Raw genomic sequence first — 24,657 nt, 5'->3', positions numbered from 1 at the left:
AATAGAGACTTTTGACCAAAAGCTCGCACACGGCGCTCCCTGAATTCGGCCTTCAACTTTAAAAATAAAGTCACATGAACAATTTTACCTCCAGTTCACGGACAGCAATTTTTCAGCAGCCCCAAAATATTTTTGCATATTTTTCGGGACACTATCTTCTGCTTAACCCCTTCGACGCTCATGACGAGCTGGGCTCGTCATGAGGTAGCCTCCTCGCACGCTCATGACGAGCCCAGCTCGTCATGTAAAGTGCACTTTACAAATTCCCAGCGTACGGGCGGAATTCCGCCCGCACGCATGCGGTTAAAGTAAGAACTATTCTTAGAGAACTAAGGTTTCTAAATTTTAGATAGCTTATAGACATTAGCTGCCCGCTGGTATGTTCATAAATATTTTATTGTGTGATGGAATGGTCTCGAACTTTTTTTTCTGTATTAAGAGCCATTTCATGTGAAAATTCTCATATACCAAATAGCAATAATGTATACAAATGCGTGATTACTTTGGCATTATTCTACAGCTTGAGTGCATACAATACATATGATTGCAATTCTTCCGTATATTTGAAAATTTCAAAATGCTTTTATGTATTTTGGGGTGGTAAGGTATACACTATACTCTATAGTATGTTTTTACTATGCATAGATTAGTAAATATGTCCATAGTTAGCGTGGAGTGGGTGTGATGTATTCCTATAGGTTCTGAATCGATCCCCCTATTCCTGACCCTATTCTGGTTAAACAAACCAACAAGTTAACTAGCAGTCAGCCCATGAGGCAGAAAACCCCCATGATGCAGATACCGTTATCTGACGCAGTCACACTACGGCACAGGAACGTGTTATCTGATTAGGTCATAACGCTTGCGATCTAATTAGACAAGCGATATTCCTCCAGCCCCTGATAAGGCATACGGAGTTCTCATAACAAATCAAACCTATGACAACCTGGGCAAAACCCTGCGGCCATTGTTTTGATTTCACCGAGAACTTCAGCAAAAGAATGTGCTAACGAGCAAGTCGTATGACATCCTTATTGACGTATCTATGTCCATCCTTACGTCAATCTCGGCACCTTAAAGGTATAAATATTACCGATATTGCCCTATGCAAACACACGCGGTGGTGACGAGACGGAGCAGCCATACTTGCCGAAGCCCAGAGCAGACCCCGCTGGCACAGCCCCGCCTTCCTGACGCGCTGAGAACGAGACGCGCTGCTTTCTCCTGCCGAGAGATCCAGCACCGGCGCTTCCGGGTAGCCCTCGCAGGCAGCCTGGAATATCGAGACCAGAGAGAGAGATACCATCCCTCATTCATCCTTAATTCATTCTTAATTCCAGGTACAGAACTGAACAACCCCTCGCAGAGAATTCTTTAGTTATTCACTTGGCAAAAACAAACTTAACTTAAACTGTAACTTTCTATTCCCGCCCACGTATTAGGCTTAGGTCAGGTACACGGGGTAGGCGTATTTAGAAACACCAGTTGAGTACGTTTAGTCAAATGTATATGTGTATGTAATATATTTTATTCATTTTAAAACATCTTATGGCTTAGAAACCATATCAATGTTTTTACAGTATTATTTCATACTATTGCTTTTAATGTATGCACTTTACTTAACTATAAGTATTGCAATAATATCGATCCATTTCTCTTGTATGAGAAAAGAGACTGATCAATAAATAACACCTTTTTATTGAACACGCCCGTCTCTTCCTTTTCTCTACATTCTGATGAGACTAAGAATGCACGTACTGACTGAGTAAAATAAATTGCCTTTTGTTCACACGACTCTCGAGATACACTCTTGATTAGGGGAGAGCAAAGTTGTCATGTTCTATGGTTGTCAGAAACTAAATCCCTTCTTGTCTAATCAGGGAAGTTAATTCCTTCCTGAACATTCGAGAAAGTTTCTAGTGAACTCTGAGCTAGCTGGCAAACCCAAAACTTTAAGTCTAATATCGTCAGTAGTAGACCTAGTTAACGTCTGGTCTAGGCCTTTACTATTGAAGGTATTATTCCAATGCGCAGAGCCTATTGGGATAATAGAAACTACACTACAAAATGTTCTTATTCCACTGATGCCAGGCTCGTTGTATTGGTTACAGATAAAATTTATGGCGCGCGTATCCCGAAAATTAACTAGGATACAGTCGCCTGGGACATCCTTGGTTCCTGTCCCCACCCATCCGACTCTCCTAGCAAACAAGATCTTACCATCCAGTTGGCTCGGTAGAGGCCTGTTGTTATTTAGCCAATATGTAGTTTTGTTTTTGAGTTCAGAAGATTCTTTTTTTCCAGGCAATAGCCGGGGAACTCCTACCAAGACAACTACATAGGGCATACTTGCTGGAGGCAAGTCAATACTTAGTTGCTCACTAACTGTACCGCCCGATTTGTATGCCGAGTTTGTTCTCTCGTTTGCTACTTTAGTAGAGCTGTTTGTAGCTTTGTGGGTCTTCCTAGATACAGTGGGACTACCAGCCTCTCCTTCTATAGCTGTTACATTGCTAGGGATGTTTTTATCTGCTTGAGGTTGGAAGCATTCTCTGTCTCATGGTCCCTTATCCCTTATTGTTATCGGATGCTTGCTTGTTTTGCTCCCCTTTTTTAGAGCTGTTACTGGGGGATTTTTAGTGCCCATTAGCCCTAAGTGGCTTTTTTGTTTTGGGGAAGCCGCATTGTGTACCTGTGGCGGGTCTTGTGAATTTTGCTCGGTAGGGTTATTTTTTGAGTGCAACTTAATAAGTGCCTTTACCGAGAAAAAATTATCAAGAGTCCTTTGTTCGAAGCTATCCAGTCTTTTTGAAAGTACGTTTACCCTCTCGAGAACTGGCAAGATTAGGGACTTCATGATCTGTTCAATATGCACAATAAGAGGAGTTTCTATAGGAGGACTTGGTGGGCCTTCTGGATTTGAAGGTTCTCCAAGTGGCAAGGCTATGTTAGGATTGGAAATTCCGCTGTTGGATTGTGCAGAGGATTTCCCCAGTAGAGCCTCCAATCTTTGCAGGAAGAGTTCGGCAGGTATTGGGCTTCCCGTTTCATCAAGTGTAATTACAGGGTCAGATACATGGCTACTATTAATTGTATTCTGTTGAGTATTATTTTTTCCAACCCTTGTCGTTTTCTTTGGCCTGTTAAGTCCTGGACTTCCCTTGGGCTTTTGGGCAGGAGGCTTCTCTCTGGAAGCAAGATCAGACCTAAGCCTAGCTAGCCTGGCTAGCTGGCCTCTAGTGGTTACATGCGGGCTGTTATCATTTTGGTCTTCTTCAGAAAATGTATTTAGAATTATTGACCTGTCACTTGTCTCACTATTTTTGGGGTCATCTAGCTGAGACAGAGGGGTAGTCGGTGTCTGAGACAGCCTATCGTAAGGGGATGGGGGTGGTGTTGCACATGGTGCATTGCTTATCGTGGGAGATGAGACCAGTGCTGGCGTGTCCTGGCGGGTACCTGGAAGGGAAAAAAAGGAGGATACTAGGATTGAATCATGGGAAACGGTAGTAAACATTGATACATTGGGGGAGGCAAGGGAGGAAGAGTACCCGCAGGCAATGACATACGACGTTCTGTGGTTTCTATTACATTAGCTACTACACCAATTGTCCTTTGGAGCATGCGGTCTATAGCCGTCAAGCTAGGAAGCTGAGTGTTAGCAGTTACTTTTAGTTTCGATGCGGGGACAGGGCTTCGGATGTTACGCCTTCCCATCCTCAAGCGCTCAAATAAAATTTTTGAGTCTAACCACTGAATATAAGTATAGCGCCTGCCAGAGCCTTAAATACGTGAGATCTAAGATAACTAAATGAACCAATGTAAGACTCTTCAAGCATGGGCTACTTCCAGCTAGTACTGATTATAGACCTTCAGGCTTTTTAGTCAAATGTCACTCACAATTGTACAGGTAGAGAGTAGCAGGAAGATTAGGCTACCTGTAAAGGTCCTTTGGCGTTGGGCAGAAAGACCAAGAGGGGTGGCCCAGCCCAGCCTCTTCCGGCCACTAACGGCCACAAACGGTCCCGCCCTTGTCCCGGGCTTCTCCCGCGCGCTCCCGCGCAGCGGAAGCTATTGTCAAGTTTTAAATGATTACAGGGGGTGGTGGGCGGGGCTCGCCGGGATCGCTGGGCCAGGTGACAATGGTCAGGCAAGGACTCTTGGGAAAATGAGTCCCTGCCGCGTTGCTCCTCGCCCCTCCGGCAGCCCACAGTCCTCCTACCACAGGTGGCCCAGATGAACGCCGAGGGTGGACACGGCGCAGCGGCACTCGCGAAGCGGGTGCGGCAAGTTGTAGCGTTGAGGCGCTAATCAGGATCTCGTCTCCATTGTTTCCTCCTCGCAGGTCAGTGCAGTCATAGAAAGTTTCCCGCTGGCAAGAGGCAGGCAAGGGATTTTAAAGCAGTTCAGGGGGTGGTGGGCGGGGCTCGCCGGGATCGCTGGACCAGGTGACAATGGTCAGTCAAGGACTCTTGGGAAAATGAGTCCCTGCCGCGTTGCGTTGCTCCTCGCTCCTCCGGCAGCCCACAGTCCTCCTACCACAGGTGGCCCAGATGAACGCCGAGGGTGGACACGAAGCGGGTGCGGCAAGTTGTAGCGTTGAGGCGCTAATCAGGATCTCGTCTCCAGTGTTTCCTCCTCGCAGGTCAGTGCAGTCATAGAAAGTTTCCAGTCGCTTTTCATACCACAAGGTTTCTTTACATGTACATACCAAGTCAACCTGTGCTTTCGTCACAGTGCGTCACCTAGGGTTTCCACTTGTTAAGGGTGATACGAATCCACGTGCCTTTTGAAGTTTTATTTTGGTTCCCACCAGCAACAAAAGTGTTGCTTAAGTATTTATTTGGGTACTAGTTCATTTTATTTCGAAGCTTTTCACCTTTTTAAAGGCACTTTGTCATTTTTGTGGGCTTTCTCCAGAAGAGGAAGGTGCTGCACCCATCAGTCTCCTCAAACACCATTTTTTGCTGTCAATACTGTTCTTACTTTCCTTTATTAAGTTCAAAGCATTATTGCCATTTTTATTTTGGCCTGGTGCACAACATTACAGTGGCAACAAGTAGGAAGTATTTACAGCCCTGTTTGATTGAGGCCTTCGTCATAGACCCATCTTTTTCTGAAGTCCATCTGTCGCTCCTCTTAATCGCGTCTATCGCCCCTTTCTTTCCCTTGCCTTCGATCCCTTTATGCCCTCTCTATTCTTCCCGCCACTTTGCCTCCCCTCCCTTCTTCTCTCCTCTCTCCTCCTTTATTGCCTCCTTTTACACCCCTGCCGTTCAGCTTGCTTCCTTACTTTCCCATGCACGTTTTCCGTCTTTTCCCATGACTCACTGCAGCGTTTCATTCGTCCTTTTCTGCATCGATTTCTCCGTTCACTCTCTTTGCTATATTTCTTTGTTCCACTGTTCGACCTCCCTTCTAACACCCTGTGGCTCTGTGTATTTTGCCGCTGGCATTCGTTAGTGAAATGTAGCGCACATTGCCCATATATATTTTATTTTCTGTGTATGGCATCTTCCCAGCTCTTATTCTGTTGTTCTCATTCTTGTTATTCATGAAAGCTAGATACTTAGTCTAGTGTCACACTCCAATCCCTTTCATGGTCCAATTTGCACACATATTTTAAAATATACATATTTCCCTGCCACACTGACCCCCCTTTCTTTGGTCTTCCCTCACCGTACATTTCCCAAAACGTCAAGATATATCTGAGGTAGCTCCTACCTCCAACCCACTTCTGTCTGGGAGTGTCTCCTCCTTCCTTTATGAGGGATGTGCTTTTGTTCTCTGTGAGAGTGAAGTGAGCAGACATAGTGCTTTCAGTGGCTGTTACAATGGCTTGATGATGAGTATGATAGAAATCCACCATCTACTGAAGGTCCATGTAGACGGTTGGGAGACAGAAAACATGACAGCACCAGCCACACACACAACCACACACACAACCACACACACACACAACCACACACACAGACACACACAACCACACAAACACAACCACACACCCAACCACACACACACAATGACACACACAATGACGCACACAACCACACACACAACCACACACACACACAACCTCAAACACACACACAACCACACACACACAACCACACACAACCAATAAACACACAACACACACACAACCCCACACACCCAACCACACACACACAACCACACACACAACCACAAACACAACACACACAACCCCACACTTAACCACACACGCACACAAACACACACACACAACCAATAAACACACAACCACACACAACCATACACACACAACCACACAAACAACAACACACACACAACAACACACACACCACACACACAACCACACCATCAGTGTACGCTTTCACCGGGCACAAACACCACCAGCTGTCAGTGCACGCTTTCACCGGGCACAAACACCACCAGCCGTCAGTGCACGCTTCCACCAGGCACACACCACCAGACGTCAGTGCACGCTTTCACCAGGCACACACACCACCAGCCGTCAGTGCACGCTTTCAACAGGCACACACACACCACCAGCCGTCAGTGCACGCTTTCACCAGGCACACACAAACCACCAGCCGTCAGTGCATGCTTTCACCAGGCACACACACACCACCAGCCGTCAGTGCACGCTTTCACCAGGCACACACACCACCGGCCAGCAGTGCACACCTCCACCAGGCACATACACCACCAGCCATCATTGCACAATTTCTACAGGCACACACACCACCAGCCATCAGTGCACACATCAATTGTTAACGCATCCACAATTAACTATTGTAGCAATTGCAGTATGGCGCACTTTACTTTTAAACATATTCATCTAAAGCGCAGCATGCCACCATTGCTACAAATATAAATAAAACAATTTTTGGCCTACAATTTGGACTTTTGTTGCAATTGGTGTTGCAATATTTAGCAATGCCAATAGCTTAAACTTAATTAATGCGAGACCTATTGCATTGCAAATGCTTGTTCTATGAAGTTCATTCAGTTGCTCCTGTTAATTTGTGGCAGTGCAACCAATTACTCCTGATGGAGAGCAAAAGCAAGAGGCAAAAGAGCACAGAAGGTCACCTTGCCCTAATCCCTGCAGAATGAACCGCTTGACCTTAAGCAACTAATCCCATTGCCTTAACTTTAGCTGGAAGGAACCTTTGAAGCGCTCCAGGTGGCATTGGACCACCACTCCGCTTTGAGGATATCGAGTTCACTTTTTCGGTGTTTGCTTGCACTCTCTATTCTGTGTGAGAGGCGTGCTGTAGGAACCGTAAATGCACTGTAGGCATAACCTGAGGAAATAACTCATAACATATCAAACCAGTGATCTAGCGGCTGCAACAGAAATCTTTCAAAAACCCAATTTTCATTTTCGAAATACAGTGCCACCAAGTACACGAGAGCTGTAGAAATACATATCCGCCCCCCCCCCCCACTTAAAATTGGGTGGAAATGGTTTCAATTTGTTTTCACTATTCTACTTCATTACAGCATAGCGTGCCTTTGCTGTGCCAACGCACAGTATTACGGCCAGATGTCAGCAGGAGGAATACATCGCTTTATTTCTGGTACCCTTGTTACTACTGGCAATTCCTTCTCTTTAACACAAAGACACTAAACGCTGTGGTAATGTCACTTGGTAAAACTATTACCGCCTCTGGGCATTACGGTATTATGACAGGGCTCTCGTCTTTTCTGGGCACCTGGATAAGTCTAGCTCCCTTAGTGAGACACACTTGAACTGTATGTTTGTGTGATCGTATGGTACAAGCCTAGGTACAGAGAAGCGGAGTGCTGTACTGTGTCGAAGGCGCCAGACGTATACCACTGACAGAAGTAAATCGCCCTTATCTTTTTACAAAGGTGTAAATTGAAGCTTTAACATTTATTATTACAGTGACTGAAGATGTGAGGAGTTGTGATGCTCTGGTGGTGTGAGTAGCGACCTCCGGTTCTAGGGTTGTACTTAGAGACACTTGGAAACCAGAGTCCGCTGTGAAGCCACGATTTCTCAAGAGTGGTGGGAGCTTGCAGGAGTAAACATACATACATGCACACACACACACACGTGCACAAACACTGCAGACGTTTGTCTAGGAGTGATCTGCGCACTATAGGTGAGCATGCCTTGACTCATGAACTGACACTCATCTCAGGTATCACAAGAAATAGTTCACTCGTTTTGCTGACAGTCATGGAGTTGGAATCGCTAGTGGGTCAGATTCGTGGCATCAAGAGCATCTTAAGATGCAGTACTAAGTCTCAGGTCATACCTTTATAGTACCATGTACCCATAATCATTTATGAAGTATTAGTTTGCCTTATTCCTGTGTAACATAAATACATTGCACCATCTCTTGAAATGATAGCTTCTGTCCAGTGGTGCTTAAAAATGTTTAGAGTGGGGGTGCTGCCAATAAGGGTATCATGAAGTCACAGGGACTGCCAAAAATCCAAGCCTCACACAAAAAGTATGTGAAGCAGATGTGCCGGATCCATTCAGCAGGAGAGCAGTCTGTATCCGATGGTGCATTTTGGAGGCTGGTGTGGTAGCCACTGTCATTTACAGACAGTGTCGTATCTTGTTAGGTGGGCTCAGGGAACACGCCGGACACCAGATATGTTTCAAGGATCTTTATTTGGCATGCATGCTCGGAGTGCTTCAGCACGTCCGTCCTCGTCCTCGTCCTACTCTGTACTGCCCCTTCCTGTCCGTCCACAGGAAGTCCTGTCCAGTGACCTGGTCACTGCCCTGTGACCCACAGGGTCCTAGTGCTCGGTCACTACATCTCCCCCTTTCTTGCAAACAGAATGGCTTTGTCACATATTCAAGTCCTTGGTACATTACCCTCAGAATAATGAAGGAAAATGATAGATCGATGGAGAGAGAGAGAGAGAGAGAGAGAGAGAGAGAGAAAAAAAAAAAAAGAAAAAAAAACAACAGGGTCCTAGTGCTCGGTCACTACAGACAGCACATTTTCAATTGAAATAGCCACAACATTTACATAGACATGCCGTTTCACTGGTAAAACTATATAGTGCACAATTGATAATTTGTGGAAATTGGGGGTTCAGCGAATACTTTTCATTTATGCATCACCCAGTAAAGTGTCCTGATCCTATTAAAATCTTTGCTTCCATCACAATTCAGAATTACAAAAATGTGCTTCATTTGTACTTTCCTAATTGCTGATGTATTTTGAGAATATGTGCATCATTTGCCTGTATTTAAATGCTGTGTGTTAGGAAAAAAGCGGACATCCCACAGCCTTTCCTTTCACTTGCTGTACTCCAGCAAGATTGTCACCCTAGGCCATTTTTACACAGTCCTCGCTCTCACTGTGCAGTCAGAGAATTTAAAATAAATACCAGTTCCCCATAAGCAACAATTTGTCAGGAGACTCCGTCTGACGTTTGACCTTTGTTGTCGTTGAACGCATAGCAAAAATGACAAAATAAGCAGACATTTTAAAGACCTCTTTATTGCTCCTTCATCTTCTGGACTCCAGCAGGGTTATGTCTAGGGGGCTGTGGCACTCCAGCATCCCTACTTCCAGTACCTATGCCCCTGTCTTTTGTTTCAATTTATTTGCCCCCTTCATTTCATCTATTATTTAACCCTCACAATAATTTGACACCCGTCTTGCAAGGTCTTCACTAGGCAAGTAGAAAGCAGAGTGGTGTCAGTAGCGTTCTAGCCCAAACCTTTAATTTTGGCATTAATCATGAAAAACTTAACAAAGTTGTTTCGACATTTTCTTTTGTCCTTAAACACAAATTTCGCTAAATCTAGATTTTACACTTGCACCTAGATTCATCAATGTCCCGTTTTGCGAGTCCTTAATAGCGATTATTAAGGAATCGCTATTAAAGACTCGCAAAACGGGATTCATGTAGAAATCGCAAAAATAATTGCGATTTCTACATGTTCTTTATTTGCGATTAGCAAATTGCTAATCGCAAATAAGGATGCGATTTCAAGGGTGCTAGGGGTGTCCAAAGGACACTCTGTAGCACCCCTGAAATGAAAATGTAGACTGATGTTGCGCACACACATGTCCAAGGACATGTGTGTGTGTAACATCCAACTAAGAAAAATGCACTAAAGTGCATTTTTCTAAGTTTTCGCTATTTACCACGAAGTCAGACTTCGCGGTAAATAGCGTCCAAAAATAGCGAATTCGCAAATCAGAAATGGATCATGAATAGCATTTAAGGAATCTCTAATTGAGATTCCTTAAATGAGATCGCAATTTGAAAAATCGCAATTATTTGCGATTTTTCAAATTGCGAGTACATGACCCATTGATGAATCTCAAATGCCATTTTTGCGGGCGCAAACGGACGAATTTTGCGATTCGCACCGTTTGCGCTCGCAAAAATGCTTGATGAATCTACCTGTTAGTTCTTCCCGCAGTATTAAAGTAAGGAGCACTCAGGGTATCCTGGACTGTTGCCGTCAGAAAGAGTCTAGGTAGGTGTGGAGTAAGGTGATGGTGGGGCTGGGGCTGGGGCAGACCAGGCCCTGTGTGGGCAGCACGTGCCGCCTCGTGCTGAGCCTGTTCGTTTCATCAGTGCTGAGGGCGCCAAAGAGGGAACCTTGCAAGAGTAGGAACGCCCCAGCCGAGAAGGTACCACTCACTGAGCCAGCGGAATGGGTAATCTTTTTTGGAACCGTTTCTAACAAGCTGGTCCCTTGTTCCCAGGGCTTTAAGTGTGATGAAAGAACTGGGGGTCCCACATAGGGGCGTGGCTGGTGAAATTAAGGGCGTGGCTTTAAAACAAGTAAGCCAAACCTCTGTGCATAGCATACCCGACTGGTATTTTGCCGTTTCTGCCATTGCATCCAGATATATGATACATCAAGTAACATTTCACCTACAACAAGCTAGGACTATTGACTTTGTCAATGGTTGTTAGTTGCATAAGATAAATAAGCAGCAGCTATGGCTTCGTTGTATATAATATTGAAAATTATTCCGTTCTGAAATGAGGCTGTGAAAGAACTCTTTGAAGTTACATCAAAGGCAGAGAAGGGTGGTACTGCTGCAAAGTTAAAAAAAATCCCAAAACACAACTTTTCACCCTGAGGGTGATGGCAACAATGTACAGCTCGATAGGGACCCGTCTAATCACCTACTTTTAAGAACAGGACCCGGCCCACTTAAAGCACTGGTTCTTCCTCAAAAAGTGCAGTATGGAGCACACACACAGGTTTCATCTACTTCAGCAGTGATGAGCGTGATGATGATACTAATTTGAATGTTTATGGGCTTTGAATAATTTGACCTCCCATTGGTGTGCATTTAATTTAAAGTGAAACAATCCGGTACACGAATAATATGCACTTCGAATTCTGTGCAGAGGTGATTTTGAAGTGCCCACAACTGTGATGTCTGACTGGAAGTTCACGTTCATGATTGTGCTACTGGATTGGCTACAAAATTAGTGTGAAAGCTTTTGAATTGGCTTTGCTCCTTGCTTGGGACATATCCAGAGCCTAACATTGTTATGGTGGTCGGTGAATTCAGGTAACTAACAACAGGACAGGCTAGTGCATAATTTGTTTGGAAAAAAGTGGTAGCCCCAAAGGTTTTCATAGAAATCCGTCGCCGCACGGCTGAATTCCAGGATTGCCGAACACAAGCGCTGCCTATTATTTCACTTCATTCCTTATTTCGCCACCACCCTATAGTTCCTGTTTTTGTATCTTACTTTTCCAGGCTCTTTGACTTTGTCCTTTTTTTCATAGCTTTAAAATCCTGCTTCTTTCTCCCTTTCCTACATTTCTCTCTCTCTCTCTTGCGCTGGGGCAATGTCTATTGACAAAAAATGCTGGTCCCCAACTATAAATGCTGGGGCCAGCCACCTGCAGTCACCTGCATAAACTAGGCATCGTGGTAGAGTGAGCTTGATGCAGAATAAGAGGTACAGGCTGCTGAACCCTTAATCCATCAGATTAACCCTGGGAGGAGTGAACAAATATCCAGGCACCTTTTCAGCATGACCTCTGGATTTACCTTAATGTTAGTATTGGTGATACCCAAAATGGGCCTGGATAGGCCTCCATAAGTGTTCTCGGAGTTTGTGGAAGTGAAATGTCCTTTACTTTACGTTCATTAAGTGTTCTGTCTAGGAAGAAACGATAACAAACCTATGTAGTAATGGCAGACTGCATGAGCTCTGAGAGGAACATTTCTGTAGTTGTTGAACCTGTTTATCCCTTTCTTTCTTTCCCTTTCAGCGATCCCGCCTGTCATCATGAATGCGCTGGAAAAGAGAGCTTTCATGAAGGTAACTCCTGCCTTTTGAATTGATAGATTTTAACTTTTTAGGTTTAAATCTCTTTTATTGATTTAAAAAATATGTAGAAATACAAACAGGTGTCTCACTCATAACCAGCAGCCGTTGAGGATTAATATAAGGTGAGGGTAAATGAACGAACCAGAGTTGGGGGAGTGGAGGGGAAAGCCTTGGGGGGTGACAGCTGGAGGGGAGGGTAAGATAGCTCGACAGAGCTAGCCGCTTAAACAGACAACAGTATTAGATGATGGGGGATTGAGAGAGTGTTTATGCGCACTTTCTCCTTCACTCCTGGTGGGTCTCTGGTCGTGAGTCAAAGCATGTGAAGGTGTGCCAGACAGGTGAGCTCACGGAAAGTCTCGGAAAGGAATTGTATGCATGGGCCCCATGGCTTGTCAAATCGGGGGAGTTTGTTATCTGCCACTACCAACTGTTTTTTCATGCCTGGTAAGTACCATAGCTCATGCAGCCAATCGACATGCGATGGTACAGTGTCTGTGCCCCTCTTGGTCTAGAGAACTTGCTTAGCTGCGCATAGTGCTAGGGTTATCGCTTTCCCTGTCTGTGAACGCAGAGGGTATGTGTAGGCGTGAGGGAGCCGTAACAGTATGTAGCTGGGAAAGTTAGGGATCTCTGTGCCGTACATGTAATTAATATCGGCTAGTACCTCTGTCCAGTCGCGATGTAATTTGGGGCAGTGCCAAAGAAGGTGGAGTAAGATACCTGGGTGGCCACATTTACCCCAACAGATATCAGTTGCGCCATGTTTCTGTTCAGCCACTCTAGCTGGAATGTAATACCCTTAGTGTGCCAGTTTGAGAAGCAGCTCTTTCCCAGAAGCCCTATGAGCGGGAATATGAATTCTGTGTAAAATATCAGACCATTCCTTGGAAATAAAAGTACATTCACATTCAACCTCCCATCTCTCCTGGGCTGGAGTTATATAGGTGATCGTAAAGGTATTTAAAAAGTTGTAGATATCAGAGAGGAGGCTCTTTTCATTGCTGCGGGTAAGAAGCCATTTTTCAAATGACGTAAGTGATCTGGTGGCATAGGGGCGTACACTAGGCTGAGTTACCCAGTGTCAGATGGCAACACTGCACCAGTAATCGCCATTTGGCACACCATAATTGCTTTGGATTTGTGGGAAGTCCATAAGCCCACAGTAGTCAAAGAAGTCCCCTATCCTTTTGCAGTTGGCTTCTTGGCGTACAAGGTATGTCGTGCCCTGCACGGCTGGGGGGGAAGGCAAGGTTCCCCACAATGGGCGTTACTGGGGAGATGTGTGTGGGGAGTCCCTTTGCCAGCTTAACCTTATCCCATATACCCATGGTCGCCCGAACCACTGGAGAGACATAGATCCCAGGCGCTCAATGTTTTTTAAGCCGCCAGGGAGCTTTTCATATGTGGATCCTGGTGATGGCTTGGTCAATAAAGCACCAGTGTTTTTCGGGGAGTGTCCTGCTCCATTCTACCATGTAGCTCATCTCAGCTGGGCTGACTGGTAAAAGCATATCAGGTGAGAAATGCCTAGTCCATACTCTTTTAGTGGTATGTAGGTATGCTTCTTAGCCATTTGTGCCTTCCTACCATCCCAGATGTAAGTTACAATCAGTGTCTGGAATTCCTCCATGATAACTGGGGGGGTCATATATGGAGAGTTTGCATAACGTAAATAATCTTCAGGAGAAGTGACATCTTAATGGCTGCAATCCAACCCAACCATGAAATGGGGCTTCCCTTCCAAGATTGTATGTCTGAGCAAATTTTGATAGCAGTGCAGCATAGTTGCATTCTGATGTCTTTTCAACCATGGAGTAGATTTGAAGTCCCAGGTAGGGGATCCCCTGCGTGGCCCATGGGAACAGGAAGAGGCGCTCTAAATGAAGCTTAGCAGTATGAGGTACGTTAAGATTAAGGGCATGGGATTTCTGCAGGTTAACCTTGAAGCCATAGGATTTGCTAAAGGCCTCTAGCTCTTGCAGCAGGAGGGGATACATAGGTCTGTGGTTGCATTAGTGAAATCATGACGTCATCCGCATGTAGTACACTTTTATGTTCCTGGCTGCCCATGTTGATGCCTGTGATATGGGAATGCTGGCCGTTCTGCAAAGGGTTCCTTATATAGGGCAAACAGTAGTGGAGATAAGGAGCAGCCCTGCCTAACCTGCCTTGCAGTCTGAAAGGTTTGTGAAGGTATTTCATTAACCTTCACTTTGGCTATGAGGTTTGCATAGCTACACCATACCCATTTGCGCAACTGGGTGCCTAATCCCAGGCCTGCATCTCTCAGTCACCCCAAGCCTGTCTTGCTAGAAGCCTCTTTCTGACCCGTCCTGGGCTCTGAGATTTCCAGTATCGTGTTTGGGACTAGGTTGAAGTCGTCCCCAATGAGAACTCTGCATCAGGAGGGGTGAGTACCCATCCCACTGCATCTATAATTAACCTTTCCTGATGTTCATTGAGGGCGTAAATAGTGGCTTTTGTGAAGGTGAGTGCGTATCGAGAGTCTTATTGAAAGCAGTTAACCGGGGGGTCTGCCTGAAGCTGAAAGACTTGTCTGTGGAAGTGCATGGCCAGCAGAATCTCTACCCCAACTTTTTTCCTAATCCGGAGGAGAAATACTGTCAGTAAGCCAGCGGGACCTCAAACGCTTCCACTCATCCTTGAAGAGATGGGTCTCTTCAAGGCATTTGTCGCATTTGGAGTCTCTGATCATAGTGAGTAATGCTTTTTGCTTTGCAGGAGCACTGAGTCCACAGACTTTGAAACTCAGGATCTTAACCATGGTACCTTAGAGGAAATAGCATTGGTCAAGGAGTAGTGTAGGAGTTCGATTGTCATAGATTCCCTTGGTGTTTAAGCTTCAGCATTGTCGCTGGTGGGAGAAGGATTTTGTGGGCTAGCAGTAGAACAGTAAGGGGAAAGGCAATGACCAAAACATGGTAACGCAATTGCTACCATTGTCAGAGCAAACACAGTGTAATGATCGTTGTTCACGTCACTGACAGATAACCACTATGAGGTGTGCGACAATATAGTGGTGTGCTGTTGTCTCTGTGCCAACTTGTAGATGTGAAGGCGTGGGCAGACCCTACCGGCCCTTTCTGGTGGATTCAAGAGGGTTGCGGTGACCACATCCATGGTTTAGTGGGCGGCATCCCTCAGCTTTTGTTACTGTGAGCTAGGTGAAATCTTGATCCGGAAGGGTTTCCTATGCTGTAGGTGTTGAAGTAATGTGGACCGTTTCTTGCGGCTCTCTGCTGCCGTAGGTTTACTCGTTTTATTTCTGTGGCTGTGGTGTCCATCTGCTTTTGAGGAGGTCACGGAGCTTCCTCGCCCTGGTGCGCCAGCCTCCTCACCCGAGCGTGTCGCCAGTCCCAAAATCATTTGGGCCTCCTCTAGGGTGCGAATCGTGTGAGTCTCATTGTTCCAGACAAAGGTCAGTCTGAATCTGTGTTCTCATGTATTTTCTGACTCCTTTTTCTCATAGGAAGGTGGTGACTGGAGCCTCAACGACTCTGTAGCATGATGGCAGACAAGTCCTGGTCAGCCACATCCTTGTACCTTCAAACGTAATGTACTTCTTCTTCCTCACTACCGATATTATTGCTTCCTTCTGGCGATAATGGTGTACAAATGTCAGTATGTCTTGCGGCGTTCCTGGGGATAATGACGGGCGGCCTGCTCTGTGCATGCCATCCAGTGTGATTTCTTGCTCCTTGAGCTCAGGGAGGATCTAGCGGAAAAAGTGAATTACATACTCCTGTAAGTTGCCGAAAGCAGTCTGGAATGGAAATCCTTTGATTCTGATGTTCGATCAGCGAGATCTGTTTTCAAGATCCTTCAGGCGCAGTTGCAGGTCTGTATTCCTGTCACACAGGTCAAGCAATTAATTTCTGTGGTCATAGAGTTCTTCCTCCCTAGCATCACTATTTTGTTCCAGGGTGTCTACCCACTAGCCAAGCTTGCTTACATCTCTTTTGAGCTCTCTAATGCCTGTGGCTATTTCGTGTTTCAGGGCAACTATGTCCAACTGCAGCATGCTAAAGGCATGTAGGAGCATGTCTCTGTCTGGGACATATTAATTTGGTGTATCGCAGAGAGTTGACATAGAAGGTTAAGGATCATGCAGCTGATCCATCTTCTTGGCGGAGGCCTTGGAGAGCATGTCCCTTAGCGTCGCATCTTTCTCCACACGATGGGTCGTCATGACGGGTGTCTAGGTCTCTCTACAGATCGGTCTCACCGAGGAACTGAATGGAGGTGCAGAATCAAGCCCTCAAAACCACCTGTGTTGGGGAGAGTCAGGTGATTTTAGTGCCACAAGATGGGTGTTTGGGAATTGGGATATCCCTCTTCAGGAGCCAGTGGGATGGGCTGTTCCCAACAAACTCCTCCTTAGGACAGTGGGGAGGGCATTATCCCTTCTCTGCTTCCCTGTATATTAAGGCCCTCCAGTCGCTATCAGCCAGTCAAGCTCTCCCCCCCACAGTAACCGGATTTCTATTGGTGGTGATGACCAAAACATGCAGTTCTGGTCAGGTACCTGGCACAGTAGGGGCAGGACACTAAAAATGGTAGGGCAGATGCACAGCTATTTCAACAAAAGTTCCTCAAGTTTGTAGGTGCTACACAAGTGACGTAGAGCGTCCCACGGCGTCTATTGTACTGTAACTGAAGTGTGGAACCAGTGATCCACTGGTACCATCCTTATGTGCACACAATCTTTCCTCCTATTGAAAGAGGATTCAATGAGCATTTTGTTCGTTTCAGTATTTGTTCTTTTTATTTTTCCATCAATTTTCAAAAGTATACCATATATAACATTTTATGGTCTTTCATAAGTTTCAACATGTGACAAAGTCCATTAAACGGATCCAATGCATTTCGGGCCATTAGTTGTGCCCTTCATCAGGGAAAAGACACTATAAAATAAAATATAAGTAAACTTGCTGTCAGTGAATCTCTTATGTAACAAGGAAAACAGTTTCATATGTGGTGCTCTTAGAAATGTGAGTTGATGATGACAAGTGGAGGTTTTATGGTGTCACCTTAAGAAACCTAAATACCTGTGTGTTTTAAAAGAAAGTTATATCTGCCATCTTACGTGTCACTGGCTCTGTAGAATTTCTGTAGGGGGAAAAAATATAGGGAGAATATATGTATCGACGGCCTCCATATAAGTAAGATTTGAAAGCCATATTGCTACCGTGGTGGATTAGTTATTAGTACTAAACAGTGTACTATGATGACTAACCTTAAGATGTGGTTTAGATGGTTCGCCAGGGTATCTGCACGAACGCTCTTCACTCACGAACTCTGGTTTAGACGTGTCCGCCATTGCCCGCATATGAAACTGTTTTCCTTGTTACATAAGAGATTCACTGACAGCAAGTTTACTTATGTTTTATTTTATAGTGTCTTTTCCCTGATGAAGGGCACAACTAATGGCCCGAAATGCATTGGATCCGTTTAATGGACTTTGTCACATGTTGAAACTTATGAAAGACCATAAAATGTTATATATGGTATACTTTTGAAAATTGATGGAAAAATAAAAAGAACAAATACTGAAACGAACAAAATGCTCATTGAATCCTCTTTCAATAGGAGGAAAGATTGTGTGCACATAAGGATGGTACCAGTGGATCACTGGTTCCACACTTCAGTTACAGTACAATAGACGCCGTGGGACGCTCGACGTCACTTGTGTAGCACCTACAAACTTGAGGAACTTTTGTTGAAATAGCTGTGCATCTGCCCTACCATTTTTAGTGTTCTACTTTGTTTGTCCCCAACAGGACAGATAGCACGCAAATAAACAAATTATGAGTAATTACGATGAATTTTCGAAAAGCACCGAGGCCAGAGCCTCCACCTTTGCTTTCAAATCAGATGAAGCTGACCGCATATATGCGCTAATCAGGGAAGAAATCTCACAGGAAACTACTACTCGGACCAAGGAGCAATACATTAGACAATTATTATACCTCTCCAAGAGACGTACTAATCAACAACTTCATGCCAGCACACTTATAAAATATCACCGTAATCAACGTATACCGAGGGGCCTCAGAATTGCCCTAAAGCCATCCCTTTGTAAAAACTCAAAAAAATTCCAGGAAAGGTGGTGTGAAATTTTAAATAAATGCTCACTGGATCTGATCCTTTTAATTATAGAAGAACTGTCGGGATTACTTGAAGAATTACCCACAGAGATTTCTGAAGTATCAGAGGAACTATCCATAATGATGTCTGAAGAAGAACTAAAGAAAACCCTGGATGATTTACAAATGCAAATAGACAAACACACCAGTGACATCAATGAACGAAAAATACGTAAATTCAAGAGGGATACTCTTGACTACAGGCTGGGAGAAGTCTATACGTGGGCTGAAGTCTACGCCCAAAAAAGACGGAATAGACCTTATACGTCCCAAACAGAGACCTCTTCATCAGATAGTGACACCACTCAAAGATCCCAGAGAGTTCAACACATGACTAAAACTTCGGATACCACACAATTAGAGCAACCCACTACCTCTATCCAAATTGAACCAAATCGTTTTTTAGAACAGGGTCAATCACAAAAAGGAGACCCCGGAGAGGAAAGAACAAAGGAAAAAGAAAAGGAGAAAGAACCACCCTACACGAGAAGTACAACGGGAACTGTCAAAGACAAGAAAGGGAAGAAGACCTAAATCCAGAACAATTGGTCATCAATATCAGTGATTACCACCTTAGCCCTCACAAAACTCAGCTTCTACAAAAGGGCACATCTTTTGTACCCACCACAGTCACAGATAACTTGGAATTGGAAGTAAGTTTCTTTAAACTCATGCGTAAGCTCCGAATTCGTCATTTTTTTGACAACGTACTACCGCAACAAACTAAAGATGAGCCTGATCAGTTACGAGGACTAAGACCACCAAGTACTTTTCAATCACCGGTCAGCCATAAGACCCTTGATTTATTTGAAAAACTGGTGAAAAAAGATCTCTCTGACATCAAACATGTAAACAAAAGGGCTAAGAACATAACACAAAAGGATTTGGATACCCTCAAAAAAATATCAACCAATAGTAAAATAATCTGTACTAAAGCTGACAAGGGGGGAGCGCTAGTCATTATGAACAGTACTATGTACCAGTCTAAAGTGATGGAACATGTTTCGGATACCACAACCTATATGAAACTGGATTATAACCCTACACGGGAATTTATGAAGAATCTACAAAACATCATAGAGAAAGCTCATGAAGCAGGCACGATCAATGATAGAACAAAGAATTTTCTCACAAAATCCAATCCGAAGAGCCCCATTTTAAGAATGGTACCAAAAATACACAAAAATATCATGGACCCTCCTTTGAGACCCATAGTCTCAACATGTGGTAGCTTACACGAACCAATTGGTCAACTTTTGGACAAATATCTCCAGCCTACGGTACAAACCATGAGAACATATGTAAAATATACCAACCATTTTCTTTCCAAACTAGAGGAGGTTACCATAGATCCAGAAGACAAAATAGTGCTTTGCACCGCGGATGTACGTTCACTCTACACCACTATACCCCACTCCTTGGGAATAGAGGCGATTGAAAAGGCGCTACTAAACACTGACTTGGATCGGTCTTTCCAAACGTTTTTGATGGAGCTAATGCTCTTTACACTATATCAAAGTTATTTCACATACCAAGACACATGGTATCAACAATTAATTGGAATGGCCATGGGCAACTCGGCGGCGCCCGTATACGCTAACATATTCATGCAACACTATGAGGAGATGCACATCTTTTCCAATAAAAAATGGACAGACAACCTTAAACTTTTGATACCATACATTGACGACATATTTATTATTTGGAAGTTCACCAAGGAGGAGCTACAAACTGCTCTCACTGAATTCAACCAAATTGATGAACGCATCCAACTGACCTGGGAGATATCTGACAAATCTGTAAACTTCTTAGATGTTAAAATTACTATCAACCAACAAAGCTTTGAAACAGACTTGTTTGTAAAACCTACAGACAGAAACAACATGCTTCATTTCACAAGTTTTCATGAACCTAACCTTAAAAAATACCTTCCTTTCTCACAAATGGCACGTGTTAAAAGAATCCCGTCGGATCCAAACAAATTGGAACAAAGGATTGATGAAATTGCTACTAAATTCCACAAAAGAGGGTACCCTGAAGAGACTATCGAGGAATCAAAACAAAGGATCTCAAGTATTGACAGAAATAAATTACTACAACCCAGTCAAAAGAAACAACAGAGCCGCATAGTGGCAGTCTCAAAATATTCCACCTCTAGCGCCAAATTCAAGAGGATCATATTTAAACACTGGTCATTGTTAAACCTTGAACCTGACTTCAATCAGATCTTTGTGCAACCCCCACTGTTTGCTTTCACAAGAGCACCTAATCTAGGAGAAATGTTGCAATACAAACCGATGACAACAACTATATTCACAGGCACTAAACCGTGTTTTAATTGTGGAAACTGCAATAGCATTATTAAAGGAAACAAGATTAACCATCCTATGAAAGGATATGAGGTTAAACTCAAAGAGAACGCTACATGTGATTCCAGTAATGTTATATATGCACTCAAATGCCCATGTGGCAAACTGTATGTCGTAAAAACCGAACGTCGTATCAAAATAAGACTTACTGAACACTAATCAAACATCCGTCTTAAAAACATGAAATCATCATTGGCAACCCACTTTCTTGAAGAAAAACATAACATTTCTCAAATGAAATTTATCATACTGGAAACCATCCATAAAGCAGAAGGAAGAGACAATACCAAATTTCTGCTGCAAAGAGAAAATGCTTGGATACAAAGACTCTCAACGCACAAGCCTTTTGGTTTAAACGACAGAATTGAACTATCATGTTACCTCTGAACAGGCCCCAAGGTCGACTTTGTAGTCCCTGTGAGACTTTACTCTATTTTATTTTATTTTATGTTGTTTGTTCCAAACGTTTATCATCTATGAACTACTGTCAATTGTACTGGGTTAACATACATTTCATTACTAATACCCTCTCCACTAACGTCAATAACCAGCTATGATATAATAGCATGCCTCACTAAGACACTTGCGAGCCACGCTCATCCTACACGGTTCGATCCCCACAGTATGATACATTTTTCCTTTTTCATTTTTCAATTTCAATGAAATTTTCCTATTTCAACACACACTGAGTAAGATTAGGCCATGAATATTTCAACACGAGGATGTTATGTTATGTTATGTTACGTGGATTTGTACTGCGCACAGCTGCCCCAGCTAAGGGGCGTCCCGGCGCACGGCAAGGTACCACGCAACAACCACAAGAAACACAACAGCTAAAAAAGAGGGATCAAGTTAAAATAGAAAGGTTTTAATGGCCCTGCGAAAGGACAAGAGGTCCTCCAACAACCGAATCCCCACCGGGAGGGAGTTCCACAATTCGGCAGCCTTGACCCGGAAAGACCGGCCACCAACACGGCACAATTTATATCTGGGAGTGATAGTAAGAGCTTGACCCAGAGATCTCAAGTGCCGAGTGGGGACTTACCAGGTCAGGAGGCCCATGAGAGTTTGAGGAGCCATGCCATTTAAAATCTTAAAAGCTAGACAGAGTACTTTGAATTGAATTCTAGCCCTAACTGGCAACCAATGCAGAGCTTTCAAAGTACTGGAAACAGGGCAAAATCGGGGGAGACCAACAATTGCCCTTGCAGCAGCGTTCTGCACCCGCTGAAGGCGGGTAATTTCGGCCTGGTTAGCGCCCACCAGAAGGGAGCTGGCGTAGTCCAGGCGTGATATAACAGTCGCCTGTATAACCAGCTGCCGGGTGCGGGGGTAAAAAAACTTCAGGACTGGGCGCAGGGTCCGGAGGATTCCGAAACAGCAGGCAGCCGTCTTCTTTGTGTGCCCCTCAAAACTAAGAGTGGGATCCATCCACACTCCCAAGTTTTTCAATTCCGTCACCGGAAGAGGGGCCGGCCCAAGCTCCGGAGGCCACCACCTATCCCCCCAGAGGTCAGCCCGTCTGCCGACGATCATAACCTCGGTTTTCTTCGCGTTGAGCTGGAGGCAGTTGGTCTCCATCCAGCTTGCCACCGCCCTGAGTCCACTCTGAAACCTGGGAGCGTCCTGATCTACATCCCCGCTGATCGTAACCGCAAGCTGAGTGTCATCGGCATATGACACCATGGTCATACCCCATTGCCTGACAACCTCAGCCAGCGGTCTCACGTATAGATTGAACAACGTGGGACTCAGCGAGGATCCCTGCGGTACTCCCTGTTTCAGAGGATGGAACTTGGACTGGAACGGTGTCACCGCAACGCTGAAGAAACGATCCTCGAGGAAAGACCGAAACCACTGGAGGGCAGACCCACTCACTCCTATCTCCTCCAGGCGATGCAACAGGATTGGATGAGAGACAGTATCAAAGGCGGCGCTTAGATAAAGATAAAGTTAATTCATGCCGCATCAGTATGTAGGAATTTTTCTCCAGTATGGGAGCGTTACAGCGAGTCTGTTTTCAGTTATACTTATCACGTGATCGGAACTTTGAATTTGACTAAAACGCGGGCAATGGCGGACACGTCTAAACCAGCGTTCGTGAGTGAAGAGCGTTCGTGCAGATACCCTGGCGAACCATCTAAACCACATCTTAAGGTTAGTCATCATAGTACACTGTTTAGTACTAATAACTAATCCACCACTGTAGCAATATGGCTTTCAAATCTTACTTATATGGAGGCCGTCGATACATATATTCTCCCTATATTTTTTCCCCTACAGAAATTCTACAGAGCCAGTGACACGTAAGATGGCAGATATAACTTTCTTTTAAAACACACGGGTATTTAGGTTTTCTTAAGGTGACACCATAAAACCTCCACTTGTCATCATCAACTCACATTTCTAAGAGCACCACATATGAAACTGTTTTCCTTGTTACATAAGAGATTCACTGACAGCAAGTTTACTTATGTTTTATTTTATAGTGTCTTTTCCCTGATGAAGGGCACAACTAATGGCCCGAAATGCATTGGATCCGTTTAATGGACTTTGTCACATGTTGAAACTTATGAAAGACCATAAAATGTTATATATGGTATACTTTTGAAAATTGATGGAAAAATAAAAAGAACAAATACTGAAACGAACAAAATGCTCATTGAATCCTCTTTCAATAGGAGGAAAGATTGTGTGCACATAAGGATGGTACCAGTGGATCACTGGTTCCACACTTCAGTTACAGTAGGGGCAGGACCATCAAGATCTGGTGCTGCTTGGCATTTCCCCACCTTGTGGTCTCTTGGGACTGTCATGTCCTGGGTCGGTCATCCTCCAGCCTGGGTCGCCGTGCGTGGTGTTGCACTATGCTGGGGCTCCTTAAGGCAGATGACACAGTGTTACTACTTGCCTTTGCAGGGAATGCTTTTCTGGACAGAGGTTAATGTTTCTGCCCGATGCCTCAGTGCAGGACTAGGTTGCTCAATGCTGCGGGCGCCACTGCAGCTGCCATCTTGTTTGTGCTTGCGACTCTGCTGACTTATCGGTGGTTTCTTTGATGGATGTCGTCACCAAAGGGCTGCTCCAGCCTTCGGTGGTCTCCCTGGCATGGCCCTCTCGCCGTAGGGAGTCAAACCATCAGGGGCTTCGCCGGGTCTACCTGCTAGCTGACTTGGGCTTCGGAGCTCCGCGACACGCCCCCCGATTTTAACTTTTCAAATTTGTTTTTTCCCCCCAAAACTTCTCTATTGGAAAATTAGCAAGGCAAACTATGCATCTAAGAGCAAAAGTGCTGTAGATTTAAAATAAAACATACAACAGCAGGGCAGCATTTGTTATGTTGATGAGTCGTAAAAAGATTCCTTCGGAACACAAGCATTTGCATAATGGCCGATGAGTTGATACAACACCTCCCTTCGGTTTAGTGAAAAATAATATTTCTGTGGGATACTTATAACTATTATTATTAGTCAGATTTATAGTGTGCATAGCTGCCCCAGCAACGGGGCGTCCCAGTGCCACCAAAGACCCAAGACGTAACCGAGGAGGAAAAAAAACCAGTTAAACAGGAAGAGACGGGAAAAGCCAGGTCTTTATTGCTTTTCGAAAGGCCAGGTGATTCTGGATTGCTCTAATGGGAGCAGGGAGCGCATTCCAGAATTTTGCCTCTAAACAGCGGAATAAATGACCACCCGCTCTGTCTTTAAGGACTCGCGGAATGTGGACCAACGTTTGGTCAGCGGATCTCAGAGGACGCCGCGGCACATAAAACTCCAAGAGGTTGGAAAAACCCGAAGGTGCCTGAAGAGTCAAGA

At 44.6% G+C, this 24,657-nt stretch overlaps 1 protein-coding gene across 1 annotated transcript in view; it reads left to right on the top strand.

Moving 5' to 3' along the window:
- The window catches only part of SFXN3 (sideroflexin 3), a 245,707-nt gene that overhangs the window by 176,248 nt on the left and 44,802 nt on the right, over positions 1–24,657 (top strand). Inside the window, exon 9 of the mRNA XM_078643640.1 lies at positions 12,245–12,294. Within this exon, the coding sequence (XP_078499766.1) occupies positions 12,245–12,294 (50 nt within the window). The remainder of the gene's footprint in view (positions 1–12,244; positions 12,295–24,657) is intronic.

Source organism: Lissotriton helveticus, chromosome 5_1, assembly GCF_964261635.1.
Source record: "Lissotriton helveticus chromosome 5_1, aLisHel1.1, whole genome shotgun sequence".
In the NCBI taxonomy this organism is placed as follows: domain Eukaryota; kingdom Metazoa; phylum Chordata; class Amphibia; order Caudata; family Salamandridae; genus Lissotriton; species Lissotriton helveticus.
Note: the sequence above shows the minus strand (reverse complement) of the source record. Positions and strands in the feature narration are given on the sequence as shown.